General features: G+C 44.0%; 1 protein-coding gene across 1 annotated transcript in view; it reads right to left on the bottom strand.

The window, feature by feature from the left end:
- SPATA7 (spermatogenesis associated 7) overlaps positions 1 to 27,268 on the bottom strand; it is a 64,437-nt gene that overhangs the window by 30,698 nt on the left and 6,471 nt on the right. The window contains exons 2-4 of the mRNA XM_066624020.1: positions 12,846 to 12,920; positions 11,428 to 11,523; positions 2,345 to 2,392 (exon numbers count right to left, since the gene is read on the bottom strand). Coding sequence (XP_066480117.1) covers positions 2,345 to 2,392; positions 11,428 to 11,523; positions 12,846 to 12,920 — 219 coding nt within the window. The remainder of the gene's footprint in view (positions 1 to 2,344; positions 2,393 to 11,427; positions 11,524 to 12,845; positions 12,921 to 27,268) is intronic.

Here is a 27,268-nt window from a genome sequence, read left to right as displayed (position 1 = left end):
CCTCAGGCTGAGCCACAGTCAGCCTCAAACTTGTGCCGGCCTGCTTGTTCCAGCACAAGTTAGGATTGCGCTGCCCAGTAATCAGGTTTATTAAAATCTATCTTGATCAAATATGCAGATCAAATACACCTTATCAAATAAGTTGAATACATACACACATATTTTTAAAAAGGCAAAATTTCTGACTAATATGTGACCCTTCCCCAAACTTCTGGGGCACATCTGCAGACCACTCGATGCACAACAATGTGCCGCAGCACAATGGCCAAAAATAGCATATCTAAGGCAGTGTTCATCAATGGGGTCACAAATCTTCCGTTGTCGGGTTGTAGCAACTTGTGGGAATGAAAAAGTTGAAGACCACTGGACTAGAGCACCACCAGATAAAGGGGGAGGCATCTGGTATACCCCATCAGGTACTAGGAGGTTGTGTCCCAGTCCTGCTCAGGTTCTTAGTAATTGGGCTAAAATAGCTTTCAAGAGTGCCAGGCTTAATGGTGATTTTTTCTGCTTTCTCTAGTAAAAATATTTGGTAACAGCGAAGTTAAATTAGGGCGCAATCCTAACCCCTTATGTCAGTGCTTTCCAGCACTGACTTAAGGGCTATGCAGCTCTGAGGTAAGGGAACAAAAATTCCCTTACTTTGAGGAGGCCTCCATGAGTGACACCCAACTGCAGGATGCAGCACACATCCCATTGGCACTGCTATGCCAGTGCTGGAAAGCACTGACATAAGGGGTTAGGATTGCACCCTTAATTAAGTACAGAATACAAGGGGAGGGGGAGGGATTGCACAAGCACAGGGATTTTTCTTTGTTATAGTGTCAAATGATGGTTTGACATTAAGAGTGAACTGGCCATTTAGTTCCTCAATCCTTCTGATCACAATGTCCAGACTGTGTTCTTAATATACTCTCTACAGAACTGCCAAGCTGAAAAGGTTTTCACAGCTCCTATAATTCAAACATGGGTATCCACACCTGTCCTGTTTGGCAGAACTGTTGTCACGTTTCGGTCACACATTCTACAGTCACAGAATTCTTCCCGCTGCTGATCTCAATCAACATGCTTAGAGTGATTCACAGCTTAGATGCCACAAATTTCAACTGCTATTTTAAGTCAGTTAGGCTGATCTAATCCACATGAGCATGTCTGGGTGCTCTTCCTGTGGCGTGGCAGCTTCTCTGTTATGCTACTGGCTAAAATACTGGGAAAGCAGCTGAAAAAAACTACATTTTATATGAAAAGTAGGCCAGCCTATCATGTTTGTAACTTAAGAAGTGGAATGTGTTAATGAACAGTTAATTTTTAAAGCGAATCCCCAGAAAATGCAGCAATCGTATATGTGACTACAGTCCATAGCACTGTTTTAAATAGAGATGCAGTGAAAACACGTACTCAGTAGTGCCCAGTCATGTAAATGAGAGAATGGGGGCTCAGCAGGAGGTAAATTTGCCTAGGGCAGTGTTTCTTCAACCAGTGTTTCTTCAACCAGGTTTCTTCGTACCACTGGTGGTATTCATGGGACACCCAGACCCCCCACCATCTGGCAGCCAGACCAGTAATGATATGTGACAAGCAGCAGTAGGAGGGTTGGTGGGCAGAGCTCCAGCATACGCTTTTCGCATGCTCGAAAAAGCACTCCTGTTTGCCCATCACCACCCACTCCTTGACCCCGTAATGTCCTCCCAACATTGTTACGTCTGGCCTCCCAATTCAGAAGTAACTGGTGATGACATCATGCTATTTACATCCGGTGGTACTTCCAATAGGTGGACCACGTGAAGAGGTTCGGTGGAGTTCAAACATTGAGAAATGCTGGCCTAGGGGTAAATTGCTAATATCTAGGCCATCATCTTTCCCAAAAGCTATGGGAGAAACGGTACAGACATCATGTTTTAGTACGGATTCAATCCTAAGCAAATTTACTTGGGAGCAAGTCCTAATGAACAGACTGAGGGTGCAATCCTAACCAACTTTCCAGCACTGACATAGCTGTGCCAAAGTGGCATGCACTGCATCCTGCAGTGGGGAGGTAGTCAAGGGGGCCTCCTCAAGCTAAGGGCATGTTTGTTACCTTACCTTGGGGACTGCACTGCGGCTAAGCCAGTGCTGGAAAGTTGGTTAGGATTGAGCCCTGAGACTTACTTCTGAGTAATCAAGCATATGCCAGCCCTCTAACATACTTTTTGTATTTATTTCAAATACCTTTTTAACTCGTTTTTCAATTTAGAGTTTAGATGCTTGCTGTCCAGAATGACGCAACACAGCATGGTTATTGCCCAGAAGTCATAGTCTATCTGTAGAGTAGTTTTTAAAAAGATACACAAAAGAAAATACTTACATTTTATGCTGTTTAGCCTGCTTTTTGGCACTGAACAGTCTACAGCCGCTGAAAGCAAGCAATATAATAAAAATGAGTGAATGAACCACTTGTTCAAAAATTTGACATTATCTTTGCTTAACACTGGCTGTCTGTATGCCATACTTTCACCCAAGTTACTTTAATGGAATAAAGCTGCCCATAACTAAAATATAAAAAACTGCCCACACTTTTAATTATGCTGTTATTCTAACCAGCAGTGTTATTTAAATGGATTCAATTTTATGTTAGGAAACAGGAAGACATAATAATAAAGTTTCTTTTTAAACATATGATGTGCTATACTTTGGCTTCTATGGAAAATGTACCTCAAAGCACACTGAGGTCAATAACTGTAGCTGTGGATATATTGTTCCCAAACACTGTGATGCTCAATAAAATATATTTGTTCCGTTCCAAGGCTTTAATGAGTACAGACCCAGAATATTCCTGCCCCATTCAACAACTGCCGAGAATATGGGTGGTGACGCATGGAAGTGAAGGAACACCAGAATGAATACATCAGCATGTTCTAATAGTATATTTATTCAAGACAACAGTCAGATACGTATAATGTGTCTAGTTTTCAGCTCGCTTAATCCTGTGAATCAGCCCCATCTGAAATGATGAGGGACTTATCCAGTCTGTTAATCAAGTAAGACACTAAAGCGCTATGGATCAGAGCCAGAGCTAAACACGTTGGCACCAAAATCACACTTAAAATCTACACTTCTGCCCTTCTCCAGATAAGGAGTGATTGTGAGTCTTGCTGCCAGAAAAATGACTATTACGTCCCTGAAAGCGACAACTCTTCTCAAATGCTATAGCCCCCAATTTGACATAAAGCTGATGTGCTTAAACCTGAAGATTTCAGTATGGCTAATTCTATGGTGGATTGTGGCATTTGCTTGAAAGTCTTCCACTCTCTTGTCCTCCCACTTGTGAAGCAAAAGCAGAGTCCAGCAGCAAGTGGAGAAGACAAAAGGCGAAGAGACTGATGAGGTAGCCAGGAGCCATAGGGTTAGCACAATATCACTATGGTTAGGAGATTGGGAGCATGTGGCAGAAGCACGTGTCCATTTCCTTTTCATTCCCTCACACACAAATGCCTCACTGCCCCCTTCCCCTTCTGATGCTAGCCATGGTGCAGCATTGCACCTGCACAGATGTCAATTGTAATCATAGGTAGTATCAAACCTGAGTGTGCAAGCAGGATTAGACCTATCTGGAAACTCTAGCTAAAACTAACCCACGGTGAGCATTAACTGCAGTAAAAATACAACACCACACCATGGTTAACACTGAAAATGGAATGGGAGGCTGCACCCTACCTCAGTACTGAAGCATTACCATCAGGTGGACCCAGTTGTTCAGGTTTTCTCAGCTCACCTGCAAGTGATTATCTTTTTGGGCAGGAGGGCAGGTCTAGAGGGTAGAGCCTCCATTTGCCTGAAGATAACATCCACAAGGTCGCCAGTTCGAGGCCACCGGCACCGTGCGACCTTGAAGCAGCTGATAAGCTGAGCCGAGTTATTCCATCTGCTCTGAGCGTGGCAGGATGGAGGCCAGAATGTGAAACCAGACCAGAAAGAAACATCTGAATGTTGTGGTTCTTGAAAGATAGAACCTTCTTTCAATTGTAAAAATCCCTACGGGGATTTAAATAGCCTGCCTATGTAAACCGCCTTGAATAAAGTCTTGAATAAAGACTAAGAAAGGCGGTATATAAATACCTGTATTATTATTATTATTATTATTATTATTATTATTATTATTATAGTGCTCTTTTAACTCTATGTGTTTTAGGGCCCAATCCTATCCAATTTTCCAGTGCTGGTGTAGCCGTGCTAATAGTTGCACCAGTGCTGGAAAGTTGGAAAGGATTGGGCCCTAAGATCCTCTAGAGCAGGGGTCTCCAAATCCTGGCCTGGGGGCCAGAAGCGGCCCGCAGTCAGCCTTTTTCCGGCCTGCAGCCAACCTCTTGTCTCCTGAAAGCCTCTGGCCCATTCAGCTGAACATAACCGGAACTGTGCTCTGATTGTGTCTGGAGGGTGTTCTGAGGGTCAGAGAGGTTCACTTTCTTATTCACTTATCTAAGTTCCATCTCTAATTTATTTATTTAAATTTTATATTTAAATTTTTTTTCCGGCCCTCCACACCATACCAGATATTTGATGCGGCCCTCTGGCCAAAAAGTTTGGAGACCCCTGCTCTAGAGAGCCAGGGCTTACTCCTCTCTGGGGACAGAAGAAGTTAAAATTTGAAGGGTAAAGTGACCATACTATCCAGAATTTGGGAATTGTCTAGATTTCAGGCTTTCCATCTGATACCCCAGGTGATGCTTCATCCAATATAGACTCTGTGCTTTCATTTTCATTTCATTTCCAGGTTGTGTTCTCATAGTTATGGAGAGGAAAGCACAACCAAAAAACTTGCAGGTCACAGTCTATCCAATTAATTCAGTAATATTCTCCACTCACCCTGATACTTGGGCCTGATAGAACATTAGTCATTTGTCAATCTAGTCCCTAAATTAGTCTGTGAGTGGGAGAGGGCAAGACCTGTCTACTTGTCATGAGTGATTTCACTCATATAATCCAGAATATTAAGAAGGCTGAAATAAGGGACAAAACCATCCATGACAAAAATGCATATAATGGAAGAGACAGAAATACTATATTGAACTATCAGATCCAATAGCAACTGCTTACTGAAAATTATAGAGCAAGTCACTCTGGATTTAATGTGACATGGGCCACAATGGAGTTCAGGCTTGCAATTAGCTTTGAACTGTACAACCAAAAATCTTTGGAAAATGGAAAGCAGTAATAATAAAGTCAGGTATTTTTTTAAAGCATTTACAATGCCCTCATAACTGAGAAAACCCAATCTTCTCACGAATACCTGGGATTTGGGGAGAGAGATTCCAGAACACAGCCAAGCCTTCTTTGTCAGTTTGGGTTGGGTTCAACTGCCATTTGTCTCCGCCCCTACCAGAACTGTCTCTATCAACAGCCATTCTACCTGGCTGCATCTGAGGAGGTGAGATGACAAAGCTTTGTCCAGCAAGGTGGCTGGGACCAACTGCTGTTTTGTCTTCAGCTATCAAAATTGTCTTTAGAAGCTCCATTAGGTAACACCAGTACTGGCCTGCTAGTTGACCACAATGCTACCAAAGGAGTCACCAACCGCAATGGTAATATCCCACTCATCGCCCCCACCCTCCTGGCTCCCTGCCTTTTAACAAGATAGATATGGTGGGGGGAGGGAAAGCGGAAGAGGAGCTGCTCTAGCCCTCTAGTCTACCTGATTCCTCTCTGCTTTTTTAAAGCACAGGGTGGGGGGAAAGGAAGGAGAATATAAGCAATTTGGAGGGAGAAATGGGCATAGGGCAGTTGGGAAAAATGGAGGAGATGGAGGGGGTAAGGCAAATTGTGGAGGTGATGGAGGAGATGATGGGGATAAGACAAGATGGGGGAAGTTCAGAACAGATGAGAGAGTTAAAATTTGCAGGGCATGCTTTGCGGGAGACAGCAGATGGGTTTGGGCAAATCATGAAAGAGTGGGTACCCTGATATTTCTGGGTTTCCTATTCTGTCTCCTTCCCCTAAATTCCTTCTGAAATGATTCACTAAGCAATTATTTTGAATTGGCAACCAGTTAGGGCGCAATCCTAACCCACTTTCCAGCACTGACATAAAGGCAATGCAGCTCCGTGGTAAGGGAACAAACATTGAGGAGGTCTCTGTGAGTGCCACCCAACTGCATGATGCAGCTCATGCCCCACTGGCACAGCTATGCCAGTGCTGGAAAGTTGGTTAGGATTTGGGTGTTAGATGCTTTGCTAAAATGATAGTATATAAATGTTATCAAAGTATTGGACTTTACTATCACAATTAGGCTACATTTTCACCCTTTTTTCTGCTTCCCTTTTCCAACCCCATATATCTGCTCAACCTATCCATATATTTCTATCTTCTATCTAGAGTACCACCTTAGAAATCTGAATTACATGCATAAGATCGCTGATGAGTATAAGATAAATGATATGCCAAATTAACAAGTTAAATTTGCATAGTTATTATTAAACTTTTGTAAAATATTTTTATTGTAATATTTTTATTTTTATAAAAATAATATTTTCATATTTTATTTTATTATATCATTATATTTATTATAAAATATTTTTATTTTAATATTATTTTTAAATTTCTATTTTAATATTATTTTATTGGTTATTAAATTTTTAGTTATTAAATGTTATTAACTTTTACAGCCCACAGATTTCTTTTTCAGAAACTAGTTTCCTTGGAGGGTCAGTCTGAAAAGCAAGTAACAGAAGATGAACCAGTGCCTTAGCCCCAATCCTTAAAGTAGACAGCTAGCAAAATTCTGGTGACCCAGGCCCTACTTCCTCCACACCTGTTTTGTCTCTAATTTGGCAACCTTGGGAGGGGGGCAGTCAACTGGCAACTTTCTGAGGATGGATTTGGCTCAGAGGACTCCAGTTGCTGATCCTTAAGACTTCCTGCACTGGTGTTCTATATTTTGAATATTATCACTCCATGGTCATGTTAGCTATGCTCACCTACTGTGCAGACTATTTATGCACCCTTTCCCCAGCACATCAGTCATATACAATGGAGGGGAAGACTCAGGAAAGGTTACCAGTTGCATGATCCTGGGCAAAGAGAAAATTCCATCTTTAGGCCCCTATCAGGAGAAACAGCTGTAGATGATTCCGTTTTCCCCCTCTACTTAGACTGCATCCCCAGGAACACCTGCTCCTGATGCAGGAAAACCATGTTCTTATTTGTTTGGTGATTCACAAGGATTACAAGGGCTAGAAACTCATTAAAAAAATAATATACTCAGATTTATAATGGGACATTAAAATGATAACACCAGGTTACATTAGGTCCATGCTTCATAGTACCAAGAGTCTGCTCCATGAAGCAAGCAAATGGCTTTTAAGAAGCCACAAAACAATCTGATTTATTGCACAGTGATGCTCAGCAAATGGCACATTTTTTAAAAAATTTGTTAATTTGGTAGATTTGTTATCCAGTTGTCAGACTCCGCTGCAGGAAAACTGGGTTCAAGTACATGTAGAACACTGGATAAATCTTGGGTAAGTCATTTTTTCCCAGTTTCCATACTTATTCTGTAAAATAGGTCCAAAACTGACCTATTTCACCGGGGTTGTTGTGAGGACACACGGTGTAAGCAACACAAAGCATTTTTTCCAATGAATATACTGTATTATTGAATAACAAGGACAAGAATAATTGCACTGATTTGCTAATCCAGGGTTTAAAATGATCAGAGATAATAAATTTGAAATTTAATATATAATTGTTTAATGGAGATCTCATTGAACAAATGCAGAATGTACTAAACTTTCAGATTTGGGGCAGCCCAACTCTACTTAACTTCCTGCATGGTGATGCAGCTGCACCAATGTGGTGCATGCCATATCCTGGGGAGCAGTTTTGGTTTCCAGAGGCCTCCTTGGGATGAGGGAACATTTATTCCCTTATCCCAGAGTAAGCCTGTGCCGGCCCACTGGGTCTACTGGAACTTGCACTAGTTCTATAGCTGGAATAAGTCTGTGTGGACCCAGGTCAGGGGATTGAGGCTGGGAAGGGGCTAGCATATTGATGTGCACCACTGCAACAAATATCATCCCCTTCCTGGTCTCTATCTGCATTCCCCCCATCACATCTTCACCCTCCCCACACCCTCCCATTTCCTGCCACCCTCCCATCCCTTGTGCTGACTTACCAGTGGTGGCAGCCTCAATTCACAGGCACACAGAGCCAGCCATGCACCATTTGCAGCAGCCAGGCCAAATGGACTGGGGTACAGCCTTTTGCAACTGCTGTAAAGGGACTTATGGCCCAATCCTATCCAACTTTCCAGCACCAGTGAAACTGCAATGCAACCTTGAGGTAAAGGAACAAATGTTTCCTTCAGTTTATGTTACCTACATGATTGCTGCCGCACTGCAGGATGCAGCACATGCCCCTTCAGCACTGCTTCATTAGTGCTGGAAAATTGGACAGGATTGGGCCCTTGCACCACTAGAACAAGCACTCTGGCAGCATAAGGTCTGAATAGGATCGGGCCGTAAAAAAGGTTGTAGGAATAGAATTTGAAACCTATTTTCTATACTTTATGTGGAAAACAAATTGATTTGGAGCTAGTTTTAATTGACTGGCGGGCAGCCCAATCCTGAGCTGTCTGGAGCGCCCAGGCTTAGCGGCACCGAAAAGGTCTGCCACCCGAATCCTGCACCTCCCACGCTACCGTGGGAGGCTCCTTGGGAGGAGGAGACATTCGTTCCCTTCCCCAGAGTAAGGTAAGCAGCCCCGCAATGGGAAATGCGCTCGTAAGGAAAAGGCGCTCATGTAGGACGCACAGCCCTCCACAAGTGCCTTGGATCCTGCGGAGGGCAGCTCCATGGATCCTCCTCCCACCCACCCCCAACACGCCTCCCACCTGCCCCTCGGCACGCCTCCTCCCTGCACCCGCCGGTCTCCCACTCCCCAGAATGCCTCCTCCACGCCCCTACCTCCCATTCCGCTGCTTTGCGGTCTGGGAGACCACCGAGCCGTGGAACCTGGGCGACCACCCTGTGCTAGCTCAGCACCTGCCAGCACTGGGCAAGCACCGGCAGGAGCCCAGTGATGAGCCCTGCAAACGTGCCTTACCGCACATTTGCGTCTGTGGTCGGCGGCACGGAGACATGCCGCCGACCACAGCATTGGGCTCTAGAGCCAGTAACCTGAATGGAATGGAGTTTCACCTTATACAAGAATTATTAAATATGCTATAAATATACTATATATAGTGTGCATGTACACACACACTATAAATACACTATACAAAGCAGATTTGTAAATAATCACTTCTTATAGTTATTGAACATTAAAATCAGAATGACATACATGAGAGGAGATTATACTAATAACTATCTATAAGACAGAATGCAGATCATATCTGGAAGCAGTCTTTTTCTGAATATGAAGCATTTGAAATTAAAGATTAAAAAAATTTTTTTTTTAATTGACCATATAGTTTAAACTGCTATGAAATTTATTTTTCAACATCTTTGTTTTATTCCTATTTATGACACTGACACTTTAAATCTTTTTTCTAAGAGACAGGAAACAGAAAGGATTTTAAAAAAACAACCACATGCTGTGATTGCATAGACGGGTTAAAAAAAAAGATAATTAATGCTACAATAGTTGTGCCAAATATTAAGAAAAAGCTCCATCTTTGGAGACTGAATATCTGCTCAGTGATCCAAGAAATGGCAAATGATGTAGCTTAATGATATAAAATCTTTAGACTGACATACTGATACAGGCTGTATTCAGTCTAACGCTTTTATTTTTGTTACGATTTCCAGAAACAGGGTGGTGGAATCTTCTAAAAATGCACAAATACTAGCACCACGAATTCCATTTAGCATTTTAAGTACCTAGTAGAATGTTGGCAAGAATAGGTGTTGGCAAGGATAGGTGTTGGCATGTGTCTATTAATTCTAAAATGGCAGACTTTAAATGTCAGTCATTATTTTTTTAAAAAATACAGTTTCAAGAAAAACTGCATTCCTAATTAACCACTCAGTGCAAAGGAAAGTTAAGATGAACAGCAGAGAATAGGAAAGAGACTGAATTTTCAGGTCAAACGGAGACAATGTTGCTTGTCCTTGGACAATACTGTATACGGTATTATACGGTATATTATTATTATTATTATTATTATTATTATTATTATTATTATTATTATTATTTAATAATAATAATAATAATAATAATAATAATAATAATAATAATAATAATAATAGTAACAGTATTTATATACCGCTTTTCAACAAAAGTTCACAAAGCGGTTTACAGAGAAAAATCAAATAACTAATGGCTCCCTCTCCCAAAAGGGCTCACAATCTGAAAGACACAAACACCAGCAGCCAGCCATTAGAAAAGACACTGCTGGCGTGAGGAGGGCCAGTTACTCTCCCCCTGCTAAATAAAAGAGGAGCACCCACTTGAAAAGTGCCTCTTATCCAATTAGCAAGGGTCTCCAAAGTATAGCAGCAGTCTCCAAAGTGGAGACCACTACACACTGGTAAAGGTGTCCCCGGCGCAGAAGGAGTTTATCGTTCTGCCTGGGGGCCTTCCCTTGGCGCCACAGATCACCCCTGAACTTTGCGCTAGCCAGCTGCTTCTGGGGTCTGTTGCCCCAGCAGGCTTTGCACCCGGATTTCTGGACATGCGCAGCTGGCTGGCATGAAGGTCGGAGATGATCTGCAGTGTCGAAGAGAGAACCTAGGGCAGAACTCTAACCTCCATTCACCGGGGGTGTGTGTGTGAAGGATTGTGGTGGGCACCAGATCTGGCCTGTGGGCCGGGGTTTGGCACCCGCTGCAGAATAGCATGGTTAGCTAGCTTGTGACATGTTGAAAATGGCTCATTGCCTTTTCTGTCATAAGAACATAAGAAGAGCCCCGCTGGATCAGGCCATAGGCCCATCTAGTCCAGTTTCCTGTATCTCACAGTGGCCCACCAAATGTTGCAGATGTCTACTATGTTTCTTTGCAGGAGATAGGCCTTACCATAGTGGTAGCGCACCTGCATGCAGAAGGTGGTAGGTTTGATGCCTGGTATCTCCAGGTAGGGATGGGAAGGATCCTATCTGAAACCCTTGAGAGTCACTGCCTTTAAAGTAGGCAATATTGAACTAAATGACCAGTGGTCTAAGTCTGTCTAAGGCATCCTCATACATCTGTTTAATCACTGTCTCATACTTTGGATTTGAGTTCTTGCATATTGACAAAAAACACTGGCAACCCATTACTACATAGCCTTGGACAAGGTGCCCAGATACAGTGGAGGACAGAGTGCCTATACCTTTAACCATTATATATTGAAGAGGGAATTCTGGCAGATGCAGCTCAACATGAAATGATTTGAAAAGCTGCACCTGCCAAAATTCCTCTTTCTATACAGTTCACACGAAAAGTTAACAGAAAAAATTCATGTGTACATTTTTACCTCTGGCTTGAAGGATTTTATTGTAATGGACAGCCATGTGATCCCTGATCAGGTACTGGTTATTAAGTCTGCGGGAGGAGGAGTCAATGCAGAAAGCTGCAAAATTAAAATACATTTGATCATTATAAGGTGTTTAACCTACAAATTTAACCTACAGCTTAACCTACAATTGCAGAAGCAAAAAGTTCAAAACAGAAAGTGCACAGATGGAAAATGGATAGTGTGAAGACCAAGAAGAGCAGAACCTATGAAGAATTTGTTTCCGCACAAGGCCCACTGAAACGAATAACACTAAGGTGAGTGGAATGGAAGGTACAGATCCAATTTGTTTCAAAGAGGCTTGTACAGGAAAATTCCTTGCAAAATACGTCCAAGAACCAGAACATGGCTCTCACTCTGCCCTTATGACCTTAGCTTGATTTTTCCCTGGAATTGATTCATAAACAGAATCCAAAAGTTAAGTGGACTCCTTCTGAAGGTCTATAAAACCAGCAGCAGGTCTGCTCAACTGTCATCAGCATTTTGGGATCAAGTTCTGCAGTTTCCATTCCTGTTTTCTGACAGGGACATCTTAGAACATTTTCTGGATTTGGTAACTGGCCCAAGGAGATGGTAGGAGGGCAATTAAACAGACATTGAATAACAAAGCAGAAGAAAATCAACACTTACATTATAAAACATTCTCCAGTTACCAAGCCATGAACAAAGAAAGCACCAATCACAGAGCCATCTGAGTGCTGCTTTTGAGATGTGATGTTTAGCTTTTAACAGCCAAAGCAGGAAAACATCCATATATATGACTAAAATGATGATATCTTGAAAACTCAGCTACTCCATCATAACCCCATTATGAAGTCAGTGTGACTACTCAGCTGAAAAGTAGTTTAGCAGACTCAGGGTTTTGAAACAGATAACATGCCAGTCAGTGCTGATCAACAAATCGGTGAGGCAATTAACTAATTATTCATTATTCAAACATGGAGATTTTCAAATGGGTTTTAAATAGCACCATCTCTTATAAAACAGTGCTCAGTGAGGGAGGCACTACTGTACACAATTTATACTCTCTTTTGACTCTGACATGTAGTCCATGTAGGGTGGGTTTTTGAAAAAGATATGTTACTTAAACTTCATCAACTATGTTGAGATACTACAATATTTAATTGATTCAAAGCAAGACAGCCAAAGGGCTAAAAATGTTTAATCAGCTGTGCTGAATAACTTTATTGCGCTTCAGTTTCATTTAATGGCCAATCAAAAGAGTTCTAACTAAGGAATAACATTATTATTAAAAACCTGAACCAAACTAAAATCTTTACAGAGTGTTTAAATAAAACATTTTTATAGTCCAAACAATTGCTCATATTATGCAAAAACTGTTTTTAAAATCTTGTTGTTTCGCACATCAAATTACTTACCATTACTTTTAGTACTTAAATGTCCTTTGAATGGGCTTGCTGGTCCATACCTGGGAACGGCTTGGTATTCAATCACTTTAAAAAAAAAAAAGATAAAGAAATGAAGCAATTAGAAAGAAAAAAAAATCAATAAATAGAATGAAACAGGGCAGCATGGCTCACAATCCTCTGTTTATCGTGATTACCTAAAACCTGAGTTTGTGTCAAATCATCAAACTGTGGAGTAGGTGACCTTTATTTAATATTATAATAATTACAGAATAGAACAGAGCCTCATGATTATGTAGTAAATTGCTCATTTAAAACAATTCGCGCTGAGTCTAATGGTTCATAAATTTTGAAAAAAGTAATAATAATATAATATACAGTATTTATATACCGCCTTTCTTGGTCTTTATTCAAGACTTTATTCAAGGCGGTTTACACAGGCAGGCTTATTAAATCCACGCAGGGATTTTTACAAATTGAAAGAAGGTTCTCTCTTTCAAGAACCACCACATTCAAGATGTTACGCTCCGATCTGGTTTAACATTCTGGCCTCCATCCTCCCACGCTCCGAGCAGATGGAACAGCTCAGCTGCAGCTTGCCAGCTGCTTCAAGGTCGCACGGTGCCGGTGGCCTCGAACTGGCGACCTTGTGGATGTTAATCTTCAGGCAAATGGAGGCTCTACCCTCTAGACCAGACCTCCTGCCCAAAAAGTATATATTTAATAGACAGATCCTATGCAGGGTTAGGTACATTTCAGGCCCCGATCCTATTCAGCTAGTGTGCTGGCATACTCCTTGGCGCACCAAGCCTTTGTGCTGTTGTAAAAGTACTGTAAAGTGCTTTGTGATGGTGCACGGGCAGGTGGACAGGGCCCAGGAGAGGCGTAGGATCAGCAGTGCCGGAGCACACTGCATCCTTTACCCTGTCCTGGTCCTGATCTGCCAACATGAATCAGCTAGGGCTTGTGCCAGCAACATCACTGGTGCAGGTCCAATTTGACCCACAGTGGCAGTTGGGACTTTCTCTTGGGCCAAGGAACAAAAGTCCCCTTACCCTGAGGAGACCTACCACCTGCTAAATTCCCTGCACTGATTCAGCATAGCCCATGTTGGCACCATTGTGTTGGTGTAGGGGAATTTAGATAGGATTGGGCTGTTAGTGTGCCTATCTCTGCAGAATACTGGATTCTAAAATAACTGAAAATAATGCAGTCACATAAATTTTTTTTCTCATTCTTTTTCTCATTCTTTCTCAATTTTTTCTCATTTTCTTATTCTGAAATGAATATGCAGTGCCTATTTCTCTTACCACCATTTTAAACAGCTGTACTATTTGCTTCATGCTATTTAGGACCAAGACTTTAGGGAAGATTTGAAAAGAAACACACACACGCACAAAATAGCAATGGAAATGTTCACTGTGGGAAGATGTACATTTTCTTTGTGTCATAGCTTTGCAGTTCAAGTCCTGAGAAAAGGTAATGTCTTGGTGACAGGTGTTCTACCTTGAGGCGACAAAAAATCCAAATTTTCATGTAACGATTAGTGAATTAATTGCAAAGTTACTGCATTAAAAAATGGAATAAGCAATAAGTTTTAAAATCATCCAAATTCTAAAAACAAAACTGTTTTTTGCTGCAATATGAATGAACCTCATGCTTTCTTGCTCCCTCCCCTGTTTTGCTTCCCCTCCCCTTCCAATTCCCTGCTTGAGTTGATTTAATTAAGATTAATAAGCACATAACAGTCCTCCTAGTTCAAGCCAAGGGCCCATCAGTCTAGATTCCTCTCTCACACTGGCCCACTAGATGCCTCTGAGAGCACTCAAGACAATATGATAACCTGTTGTTGCTCCCCCTGCATCTGGCATTCAGAGACAGGCCACGTCTAAAACCGAGAGGTGTTGCATATAGTCACCATGACTTGTAACCTGTGACAGACCTTTCCTCCATAAATCTTTCCAATTCCCTTTTAAAGGCATCTAGGCCAGATGCCATCACAACATTATGTGGCAAGGAGTTCCACTGATTAATTATGCACTGGGAAAATACCTAACGTTTATACAGTGCAGCACTTTCTGAGTTTCTAGAGCACTTCATGTGTATTATCTTGATGTACAAACAGCCCAACAAGGTATTATTATCCGCAGATTGCAGCTGGGTAAGACTGAAGCTGAGAGGGGATGGTTTGCCAAAAGGTTGGCTAATGAAAATCCATGGCTGAGGAGAGATTCAAAATGGGGAAATCCTGATTCACAGCTCAATCTCTTCATTGCAATGCTGCAACAGCCTTGATACATGAGAACCAAGGAAACCCTGATCTGCATAAACTATACTCTGCTAAACTTATAAGTAACAAATTGGTTTGCTGCAAAACCGGAAGTAAAAGAGGGTGCAATGGAAAAGGGGAGGAGTTGTATTGTATCAAAAGTAATATTTCTGAACAGTACATGTAATGTCTCCATAGCCACTTAGAGGATGAGATGTTCCATTAAGTGAGTTCCTTTACATGCTTTTGCTGTTCTCACCAATAGGCAGATCCCATTTTGCATAAACAAAGTGCCAAAAAAAACCTTCAAAAGAACCTAAAAGGCTTCCATGCATTCCCTCGAAATCTTCAACAGAGGCCAGAAGGAATTATCACACCCATCAATCTCTAAGAATTATCCCTTATGCTCTGTGCTATAGAGCCAGTATGCTGGTATTGAGAAAGGATAATTCATTTTCACATAGAAGAACTATCCTACACAAGTGTATAGGTGAATTCTAATATGGTAGTATTCAGCTATTCACATTCTGAGCTCTTATCAGGCATATATTATGTACTGAATCCGTTCTACAGTGTTGAATACCTTCAATGAATCATTTTGCATTTAGATTAGCAGTCTCATCTTTCCAGCTTGATTACGTCTCTTGTTCAAGAGCATCCTTTCTCCTACGATTCTCAACCTCCTTATGGCATAATGAGCACAAGTTATTCAAATCTGCCTCTCCATTCTAGTGTTTAGAGAACACACATCTACCTTCTTTTCACAGACTGTCACTGTAAACCATTCCTGGAGACTCCTAGATACTTCTGCCTTAGCAGTACCCAGATTTAGGGCCAAATCCTATTCAACTTTCTCACCCTGGTGTGGCCATGCCAATAGGATATGCATTGCATCCTGTGGTGGGAGGGTAGTTACAGAGGCCTCCACAAGCTAAGGGAACATTTGTCCCCTTGCTTTGGGGTTGTATTGCAGCTGCACCAGTGCTGGAAAGTTGGATAGGATTGGGCCCCCAGTCACTTCATGAATCTGACCTAAATGCAGCACTTCTGAAATGAATGTTCAGGATCTTCTTTTCAGTTCCTGCTGACTAAATAACAATGGAGTAATTCCTTTAAACTATAGGTCAGGTCCCTCAGAGGCCATTATCCAACCTAGGCATTTTATCACTTTTAGTGCTTTATATTTATTACAATGACATAGGCTGATACTCTTTTATACAAAAATACAATTAGTGATGTGGACACAATGAAATAGCTAGGAACATAAGAAAAGTCTGACTGGATCAGGCCAAAAACCCATCTAGTCCAGCTTCCTATATCTCACAGTGGCCCATCAGATGCCTCAGGGAGCACACAACAGAAGACCTGCATCCTGGTGCCCTCTATTCCATCTGGCAGGTTGATTCAGAAAGCCACACCACGTCAAGTTTGAATTATGGGTGAAACAGCAGGGACCTTATTAAACTTACCTGTCCTGCACCATCCCTTGATTCTCTCCCCTCCCATTTTAGCCAGATCATAGCTCCTTGTAGACTTCAGAAAACAGTAGCAAAGGCAGCCATCTCAAAAAAGGGGCATGACCCCTCCCCCCTTCCATAGTGCGTGCGTGTGTACACCAGACAGACCCCAAATAAAAAGCTGAGAATTTTGCTCAGAGTTTTGCTATATGTATAGTTTACCTAATGTACCTCTTGAATTTGCAAAGTCGAAATACTGTAAAAAAATGTTTTTAATTATGGTAGGTATCAGCTTCTGCCAGCTTCTGCCACGTGCTACAGAACATCTTTATAATCCATTAACTAGATAAGGACTACTAATACATTTATCATGGAAGATTACATGTTCTTGCAATCCTCTAAAGCAGGGGTGTCCAAAGTTTTTGGCAGGAGGGCCACATCATCTCTCTGACATTGTGTCGGGGGCCGGGGGGAAAAAAGAATTAATTTACATTTAAAATTTGAATAAATTTACATAAGTTTACATACATGAATATATTAAAGATGAACTTGTATGAATGAATGAAGGTCTGGCAATAGCTCAAGGCCTATAAAAGGCCTTGCATAAAGCAAGGCTGGCCTTTCCTTTGCTGCCGCTACTGCATCACAGATGTGAAACAGCAAGCAGTGGAGGAAGCCCTCATCCCACAGCTCACGCGAGAGGTCAGACAGTCGCCCTCATGCCGAAAGCAGTTGCGTTGGGCCAGTGAGGGCTCCAGCAAGTCTCTGGAGGGCCAGAGGCTCATTGGAGACTGGGGGCTCCCTGAGGGCTGCATTGGGAGTCCTCAAGGGCCGCAAGTGGCCCCAGGGCCGGGGTTTGGGCACCCCTGCTCTAAAGCAACAAACTAATAATATGTACTACAAAATGTCAGGTGAGTCATTTGTAAGGCTCTAAAAACTAATTCAGTTTTCATTTTCCTCTTATTTAATAATATTAAATTTGAATGGACTATTAAAATGTGTGAGCTTTCAAAATATTCACAACGTTTATTCCTTCCTGTAACTTCTAATTTCCTAGGAAGGGACTATTTAGAGCCACAAAGTAAGGTGCATCTCCCAAAGGAATTGTAGGTAATTTCTAGAGGATACACACATTTATTGCTTCTTTCCACATGTCGATTTGTTGTATGTCGATTTGTTGAGCAGGAGAAATGCTCATCCATCTACCATTTTTGAGTCTGTGCAATGGTTGCAATACTATGTTGACCAACAACATCAGGACCAATTGATCCACATTTAAGCATGCTATACAGATAGCAGCTGACACGGGCAACATCAAGGGGATGTATGATGGTATCAAGCAGGCCCTAGGTCCAACACAGAAGAAAATTGCCCCTCTGAAGTCTGCCACAGGCGAGGTCATCCAGGATCGGGCGCAGCAGATGGAACGCTGGGTGCAGCACTACTCTGAGCTATATTCCAGAGAAAATGTAGTCACCGAAGAAGCACTGAACAACATTGAGTGCCTGCCTGTGCTGGAAGAGCTTGACAGTGAACCAACCCTAGAAGAACTTCACGTGGCCCTGGACTCCCTTGCCTTTGGCAAGGCACCTGGAAAAGACAGCATCCCTGCTGAAGTCCTAACATGCTGCAAAGAGATCATCGTCACTGAGCTGCATGAAATCCTCTGTCTCTGCTGGAGAGAAGGTGGAGTACCTCAAGACATGAGGGATGCAAACATCATCACGCTGTACAAGAACAAAGGTGACAGGGGTGACTGCAACAACTACCGCGGCATCTCTCTCCTTAGCGTTGTAGGAAAGCTGTTTGCCCGAGTTGTACTAAAGAGGCTCCAGGTACTTGCAGAGAGCGTCTATCCAGAATCGCAGTGTGGATTCCGAGCCAACAGGTCCACCACTGATATGGTATTCTCCCTTAGACAACTGCAGGAGAAATGCAGGGAACAACGACAGCCACTCTTTATAGCCTTCATAGATCTCACAAAGGCTTTCGACCTGGTCAGCAGAGACGGCCTCTTCAAGATTCTCCCCAAGATTGGATGTCCACCCAGGCTCCTCAGCATCATCAGATCTTTCCACAAGGACATGAAGGGCACTGTTGTCTTCGATGGCTCCACATCAGACCCTTTCGACATCCGAAGCGGAGTGAAGCAGGGCTGTGTTCTTGCACCAACCTTGTTTGGGATTTTCTTCGCTGTCCTGCTGAAGCAGGCCTTTGGAACTGCAACAGAAGGCATCTATCTCCGGACCAGATCAGACGGAAAGCTCTTCAACCTCTCCAGACTGAGAGCAAAATCCAAAGTCCAGCTGAAATGTCTGCGTGACTTCCTCTTTGCCGACGATGCAGCTGTCACTACCCACTCTGCCAAAGATCTCCAGCAGCTCATGGATCGTTTTAGCAAAGCCTGCCAAGATTTTGGACTGACAATCAGCCTGAAGAAAACACAGGTCACGGTTCAGGATATGGACTCACCTCCCTGCATTACAATCTCTGAGCATGAACTGGAGGTTGTCCATGACTTTGTGTACCTTGGCTCAACGATCTCCGACACTCACTCTCTCGATACCGAGCTAAACAAGCGCATCGGTAAAGCAGCTACCATGTTTTCCAGACTCACAAAGAGAGTCTGGACCAACAAGAAGCTGACGGAACATACCAAGATCCAGGTCTACAGAGCTTGCGTCCTGAGTACACTTCTGTACTGCAGCGAGTCATGGACTCTTCGCTCACAACAGGAGAGGAAACTGAGCGCTTTCCACATGCGCTGCCTCCGACGCATCCTCGGCATCACCTGGCAGGACAAAGTTCCAAACAACACAGTCCTGGAACGTGCTGGAATCCCTAGCATGTATTCACTGCTGAAACAGAGACGCCTGCGTTGGCTTGGTCATGTCGTGAGAATGGATGATGGCCGGATCCCAAAGGATCTCCTCTATGGAGAACTCGTGCAAGGAAAGCGCCCTACAGGTAGACCACAGCTGCGATACAAGGACATCTGCAAGAGGGATCTGAAGGCCTTAGGGATGGACCTCAACAAGTGGGAAACCCTGGCCTCTGAGCGCCCCGCTTGGAGGCAGGCTGTGCAGCATGGCCTTTCCCAGTTTGAAGAGACACTTTGCCAACAGTCTGAGGCTAAGAGGCAAAGAAGGAAGGCCCATAGCCAGGGAGACAGACCAGGGACAGACTGCACTTGCTCCCGGTGTGGAAGGGATTGTCACTCCCGGATTGGCCTTTTCAGCCACACTAGACGCTGTGCCAGAACCACCTTTTTAGAGCGCGATACCATAGTCTTTCGAGACTGAAGGTTGCCAATACATAATATACTTGCAATGTATCTTATATTTATATACATTTGTGAATAGCTGACCACTGGTCATCTGTAACTAGTGGCTTTAATACTCTCTCATGTATTTTCAGTCCATTTTTCCAAATGTGGTTGTTTACAAGTACATGTGATTGAGTTAAAAAGTGCGATGTATTAAAACAATATCACTTCTTAATGACATCACTTCCAGCCCTGCCAGCACAATGTGAGGAGCTCCAGAAAGATCTCTCCAGACTGGCAGGATGGGCAGCAAAATGGCAGATGCGCTTCAATGTCAGTAAGTGTAAAGTCATGCACATTGGGGCAAAAAATCAAAACTTCACATATAGGCTGATGGGTTCTGAGCTGTCTGTGACAGATCAGGAGAGAGATCTTGGGGTGGTGGTGGACAGGTCGATGAAAGTGTCGACCCAATGTGCAGCAGCAGTGAAGAAGGACAATTCTATGCTTGGGATCATTAGGAAGGGTATTGAGAACAAAACGGCTAATATTATAATGCCGTTGTACAAATCTATGGTAAGACCACACCTGGAGTATTGTGTCCAGTTCTGGTCGCCACATCTCAAAAAAGACATAGTGGAAATGGAAAAGGTGCAAAAGAGAGCGACTAAGATGATTACGGGGCTGGGGCACTTTCCTTATGAGGAAAGGCTACGGCGTTTGGGCCTCTTCAGCCTAGAAAAGAGACGCCTGAGGGGGGACATGATTGAGACATACAAAATTATGCAGGGGATGGACAGAGTGAATAGGGAGATGCTCTTTACACTCTCACATAATACCAGAACCAGGGGACATCCACTAAAATTGAGTGTTGGGTGGGTTAGGACAGAAAAAAGAAAATATTTCTTTACTCAGCATGTGGTCAGTCTGTGGAACTCCTTGCCACAGGATGTGGTGCTGACGTCTAGCCTAGATGCCTTTAAAAGGGAATTGGACAAGTTTCTGGAGGAAAAATCCATTACGGGGTACAAGCCATGATGTGTATGCGCAACCTCCTGATTTTAGAAATAGGTTATGTCAGAATGCCAGATGCAAGGGAGGGCACCAGGATGAGGTCTCTTGTTATCTGGTGTGCTCCTTGGGGCATTTGGTGGGCCGCTGTGAGATACAGGAAGCTGGACTAGATGGGCCTATGGCCTGATCCAGTGGGGCTGTTCTTATGTTCTTAATGATGCCACATCCTGCTTAATGACATCACTTCCAGTCTTGGGAGGGGGACATACCTTAAGAAGTGGCTCCCAGTGCTAAAAAGGTCAGGAACCACTGCTATAGTAGCAAGAATAAATTTGTATTAACTCCTTAAAAAGGTCAGTAGGCAGCATGCATAGCCTATAGTTGAAAGACTATAGGGAAAGGTAGGGTGATGGGATGTGATAGACGATTTGGCACAATGAGAGGATGCGGGGACAAAGGAGCGAATAAGCAGCCCATCCTGGGGCATTCCGTGTATAAATGCTTTTATGCGAATGCCCGAAGTCTACGAGCAAAGGTGGGAGAACTGGAATGTCTGGTGACAAGGGAAAATATTGACATAGTGGGCATAACGGAAACCTGATGGAATGCAGAGAATCAGTGGGATACCGCAGTCCCGGGCTATAAACTCTACAGGAGGGACAGGCAGGGGCGTGTTGGAGGTGGGGTGGCCCTTTATGTTAAGGAAGGGATAGAATCCAGCAAAGTAGAGATTGAAGGTGGGTCCGACTCCACCGTAGAATCTCTGTGGGTTAAATTACCAGGCTTGTGCAGCGATGTAATACTGGGGGCGTGCTATCGTCCTCCAGACCAGAAATCTGATGGGGACCTTGAAATGAGGAAACAGATCAGGGAGGTGACAAGGAGGGACAGGGTTGTAATCATGGGGGACTTCAATTATCCTCATATTGACTGGGTCAATTTGTGTTCTGGTCACGATAAGGAAACCAGATTTCTTGACGTGCTAAATGACTGTGGCTTAGATCAGCTAGTCACGGAGCCCACCAGAGGACAGGTGACTCTGGATTTAATTTTGTGCGGTACGCAGGACCTGGTTAGAGATGTAAACGTTACTGAGCCATTGGGGAACAGTGATCATGCTGCGATCCGTTTTGACGTGCACGTTGGGGGAAGAATACCAGGCAAATCTCTAACAAAAACCCTTGACTTCCGACGGGCGGACTTCCCTCAAATGAGGAGGCTGGTTAGAAGGAGGTTGAAAGGGAGGGTAAAAAGAGTCCAGTCTCTCCAGAGTGCATGGAGGCTGCTTAAAACAACAGTAATAGAGGCCCAGCAGAGGTGTATACCGCAAAGAAAGAAGGGTTCCACTAAATCCAGGAGGGTGCCCGCATGGCTAACCAGCCAAGTTAGAGAGGCTGTGAAGGGCAAGGAAACTTCCTTCCGTAAATGGAAGTCTTGCCCTAATGAGGAGAATAAAAAGGAACATAAACTGTGGCAAAAGAAATGTAAGAAGGTGATAGGGGAGGCCAAGCGAGACTATGAGGAACGCATGGCCGGCAACATTAAGGGGAATAATAAAAGCTTCTTCAAATATGTTAGAAGCAGGAAACCCACCAGAGAAGCGGTTGGCCCTCTGGATGGTGAGGGAGGGAAAGGGGAGATAAAAGGAGACTTAGAGATGGCAGAGAAATTAAATGAGTTCTTTGCATCTGTCTTCACGGCAGAAGACCTCGGGCAGATACCGCTGCCCGAACGGCCCCTCCTGACCGAGGAGTTAAGTCAGATAGAGGTTAAAAGAGAAGATGTTTCAGACCTCATTGATAAATTAAAGATCAATAAGTCACCGGGCCCTGATGGCATCCACCCAAGGGTTATTAAGGAATTGAAGAATGAAGTTGCAGATCTCTTGACTAAGGTATGCAACTTGTCCCTCAAAACGGCCATGGTGCCAGAAGATTGGAGGATAGCAAATGTCACGCCTATTTTTAAAAAGGGAAAGAGGGGGGACCCGGGAAACTATAGGCCGGTCAGCCTAACATCCATACCGGGTAAGATGGTGGAATGCCTCATCAAAGATAGGATCTCAAAACACATAGACGAACAGGCCTTGCTGAGGGAGAGTCAGCATGGCTTCTGTAAGGGTAAGTCTTGCCTCACAAACCTTATAGAATTCTTTGAAAAGGTCAACAGGCATGTGGATGTGGGAGAACCCGTGGACATTATATATCTGGACTTTCAGAAGGCGTTTGACACGGTCCCTCACCAAAGGCTACTGAAAAAGCTCCACAGTCAGGGAATTAGAGGACAGGTCCTCTCGTGGATTGAGAACTGGTTGGAGGCCAGGAAGCAGAGAGTGGGTGTCAATGGGCAATTTTCACAATGGAGAGAGGTGAAAAGCGGTGTGCCCCAAGGATCTGTCCTGGGACCGGTGCTTTTCAACCTCTTCATAAATGACCTGGAGACAGGGTTGAGCAGTGAAGTGGCTAAGTTTGCAGACGACACCAAACTTTTCCGAGTGGTAAAGACCAGAAGTGATTGTGAGGAGCTCCAGAAGGATCTCTCCAGACTGGCAGAATGGGCAGCAAAATGGCAGATGCGCTTCAATGTCAGTAAGTGTAAAGTCATGCACATTGGGACAAAAAATCAAAACTTTAGATATAGGCTGATGGGTTCTGAGCTGTCTGTGACAGATCAGGAGAGAGATCTTGGGGTGGTGGTGGACAGGTCGATGAAAGTGTCGACCCAATGTGCGGCGGCAGTGAAGAAGGCCAATTCTATGCTTGGGATCATTAGGAAGGGTATTGAGAACAAAACCGTTAGTATTATAATGCCGTTGTACAAATCGATGGTAAGGCCACACCTGGAGTATTGTGTCCAGTTCTGGTCGCCGCATCTCAAAAAAGACATAGTTGGCAACCTTCAGTCTCGAAAGACTATGGTATCGCGCTCTGAAAGGTGGTTCTGGAACAGTGTCTAGTGTGGCTGAAAAGGCCAATTCGGGAGTGACAATCCCTTCCACACTGGGAGCAAGTGCAGTCTGTCCCTGGCCTGTCTCCCTGGCTATGGGCCTTCCTTCTTTGTCTCTTAGCCTCAGACTGTTGGCCAAGTGTCTCTTCAAACTGGGAAAGGCCATGTTGCACAGCCTGCCTCCAAGCGGACCGCTCAGAGGCCAGGGTTTCCCACTTGTTGAGGTCCACTCCTAAGGCCTTCAGATCCCTCTTGCAGATGTCCTTGTATCGCAGCTGTGGTCAACCTCTAGGGCGCTTTCCTTGCACGAGTTCTCCATAGAGGAGATCCTTTGGGATCCGGCCATCATCCATTCTCACGACATGACCGAGCCAACGCAGGCGTCTCTGTTTCAGTAGTGCATACATGCTAGGGATTCCAGCACGTTCCAGGACTGTGTTGTTTGAAACTTTGTCCTGCCAGGTGATGCCGAGAATACGTCGGAGGCAGCGCATGTGGAAAGCATTCAGTTTCCTCTCCTGTTGTGAGTGAAGAGTCCATGACTCGCTGCAGTACAGAAGTGTACTCAGGACGCAAGCTCTGTAGACCTGGATCTTGGTATGTTCCGTCAGCTTCTTGTTGGACCAGACTCTCTTTGTGAGTCTGGAAAACGTGGTGGAAATGGAAACGTGGTGGAAATGGAAACGTGGTGGTGGAAATGGAAACGTGGTGTCAAAAAAGACATAGTGGAAATGGAAAAGGTGCAAAAGAGAGCGACTAAGATGATTACGGGGCTGGGGCACCTTCCTTATGAGGAAAGGCTACGGCGTTTGGGCCTCTTCAGCCTAGAAAAGAGACGCTTGAGGGGGGACATGATTGAGACATACAAAATTATGCAGGGGATGGACAGAGTGGATAGGGAGATGCTCTTTACACTCTCACATAATACCAGAACCAGGGGACATCCACTAAAATTAAGTGTAGGTCGGGTTAGGACAGACAAAAGAAAATATTTCTTTACTCAGCGCGTGGTCGGTCTGTGGAACTCCTTGCCACAGGATGTGGTGCTGGCGTCTAGCCTAGACTCCTTTAAAAGGGGATTGGACGAGTTTCTGGAGGAAAAATCCTTTATGGGGTACAAGCCATGATGTGTATGCGCAACCTCCTGATTTTAGGAATGGGTTAAGTCAGAATGCCAGATGTAGGGGAGGGCACCAGGATGAGGTCTCTTGTTATCTGGTGTGCTCCCTGGGGCATTTGGTGGGCCGCTGTGAGATACAGGAAGCTGGACTAGATGGGCCTATGGCCTGATCCAGTGGGGCTGTTCTTATGTAAGACTGAATCAAAGGCTTTACTCTAGGCATGTTGGAATCAAAGACCTCATCGAGACAACAAAAATAGTCTTCTGTATTAGAGATGGATTGATTAGCTAGTTAAATAAGTTTGCAAGCTCAGGAAGGGCACTCATACTTTACAGAGCATAGACAAGTGCTTGAAGAGTGCTTGGTTGAACAGGGGTGGAATTAATGATGCATGTGGACAGAGGGCTAAATCAGTGCAAGCTGCAGTGCCATTACTAAGAGCACCCATGTGGATCTACAGTAGTTACTTCTCCACTGAGGTAATTTTCTGTTCTTTCACGATCCTGTTTTCCACTGTTACCTTCTGACCATTACCTTTTTAAAACTGAAATGTTCAGCTAATGCTAGGATAGTTGCAGGTTCCTGTCTGTGTACGATTGGGTTCTAACAGTTGGGAAAACGTCAGGTGTCCTTAGCACAGGTGGCAGGTAAGTATAGCATTCAAATGCAGGTGAGGAACAAAATCCAAAGTTACAGTCAGTAAGAACTGAGGGCAGGACAGGATACCAGACTGGACAGAAAGCAGAGAGTGAGAGAAGAAAACAGGCCAAGGCATAATATGATGTTCAGTAGGACAACACATGTCCTCAGAATCAAACAGCCTAGACTGAGAGATACAGCAGGGCTTCCAGTCGTATGGCAGGAACTGGAATAGGAGGACCCAGTTGCCTGGGCACCAAACTGAAGAGGGCTCTGCACAGCAGTGCCTACTATCAAGCTCTAGTGTGAAGTGACTACAACTTTCCAGTGCCCTCCATGACAAATAAAGGAGTGCCTCATGATTCAAATACCTGCCAAACCTTTACTTTCAAAGCTTGTTGTTGGCAACCTTCAGTCTCGAAAGACTATGGTAACACACTCTGAATGGTGGTTCTGGAACAGCATCTAGTGTGGTTGAAAAGGCCGATTTGGGAGTGACAATCCCTTCCACACTGGGAGCAACTATAATGTGTCCCTGGTCTGTCTCCCTGGCTATGGGCCTTCCTTCTTTGGCTCTTTGCCTCAGTCTGTTGGCAAAGTGTCTCTTCAAACTGGGAAAGGCCATGCTGCACAGCCTGCCTCCAAGCGGAATGCTCAGAGGCCAAGGTTTCCCATCTGTTGAGGTTCATTGCTAAGGCTTTCAGATCCCTCTTGCAGATATCCTTGTAGCACAGCTGTGGTCTACCCACAGGGTGCTTTCCCTGCACAAGTTCTCCATAGAGGAGATCCTTTGGGATCCGGCCATCGCCCATTCTCACGACATGACCAAGCCAACGCAGGCGTCTCTGTTTCAGCACTGTATACACGCTGGGGATTCCAGCTCGTTCCATGACTGTGTTGTTTGGAAGTTTGTCCTGCCAGGTGATACCGAGGATGCGTCTGAGGCAGCGCATGTAGAAAGCGTTCAGCTTCTTCTCCTGTTGTGAGCGAAGAGTCCATGACTCGCTGCAGTACAGAAGTGTACTCAAGACACAAGCTCTGTAGACCTGGATCTTGGTATGTTCCGTCAGCTTCTTGTTGGACCAGACTCTCTTTGTGAGTCTGGAAAATGTGGCAGCTGCTTTATTGATGCGTTTGTTTAGCTTGGTATCCAGAGAAAGAGTGTCGGAGATTTTTATTTTTAATATATTAGACCTGATGCTACCATGGCATGTGACTGCATTTGGGGAAACGTTACAGATTTGTGCTTTTAACAAGTTACTACATATATGCTTTTAACAATGATAGTAAGTGGAACTTACTCCTGGGAAAGTGTAGGCAGGATTGCAGCCCAGGATTGTTAAAAATGTTCCTGCTTGATGATGTCACTTCTGGTCACGACATCACTTTCGGTGGGTCCTGACAGATTCTCATTCTAAAAAGTGTGTCCCGGACCCCCGGTGCTAAACATGTGAGAACCACTGGGTTATGTAGTCCAACCTCCTACTGTGACATTGGAGGGATTGTCCATCCGTCAGCCTCTCCATTCCTCCAATTAGCCTTCTCAGTCCAAACCACAGCAGCACATAGATAACAGTTTCATTTCAGCTAGAAAGTAAATATTTGTAGAGCAGAATTTGCAGAGGATTCAAAGATTGAGAAGGCAAAATGAAGGAAAGCAAAGTGGAGCCAAGTTAATCCTGGAGTAAATTCCTTGCTGATCAAACTTCAGTGATCAGTCAAAT

This window comes from Tiliqua scincoides, chromosome 1, assembly GCF_035046505.1.
Source record: "Tiliqua scincoides isolate rTilSci1 chromosome 1, rTilSci1.hap2, whole genome shotgun sequence".
NCBI classification, from domain to species: Eukaryota; Metazoa; Chordata; class Lepidosauria; order Squamata; family Scincidae; genus Tiliqua; species Tiliqua scincoides.
Note: the sequence above shows the minus strand (reverse complement) of the source record. Positions and strands in the feature narration are given on the sequence as shown.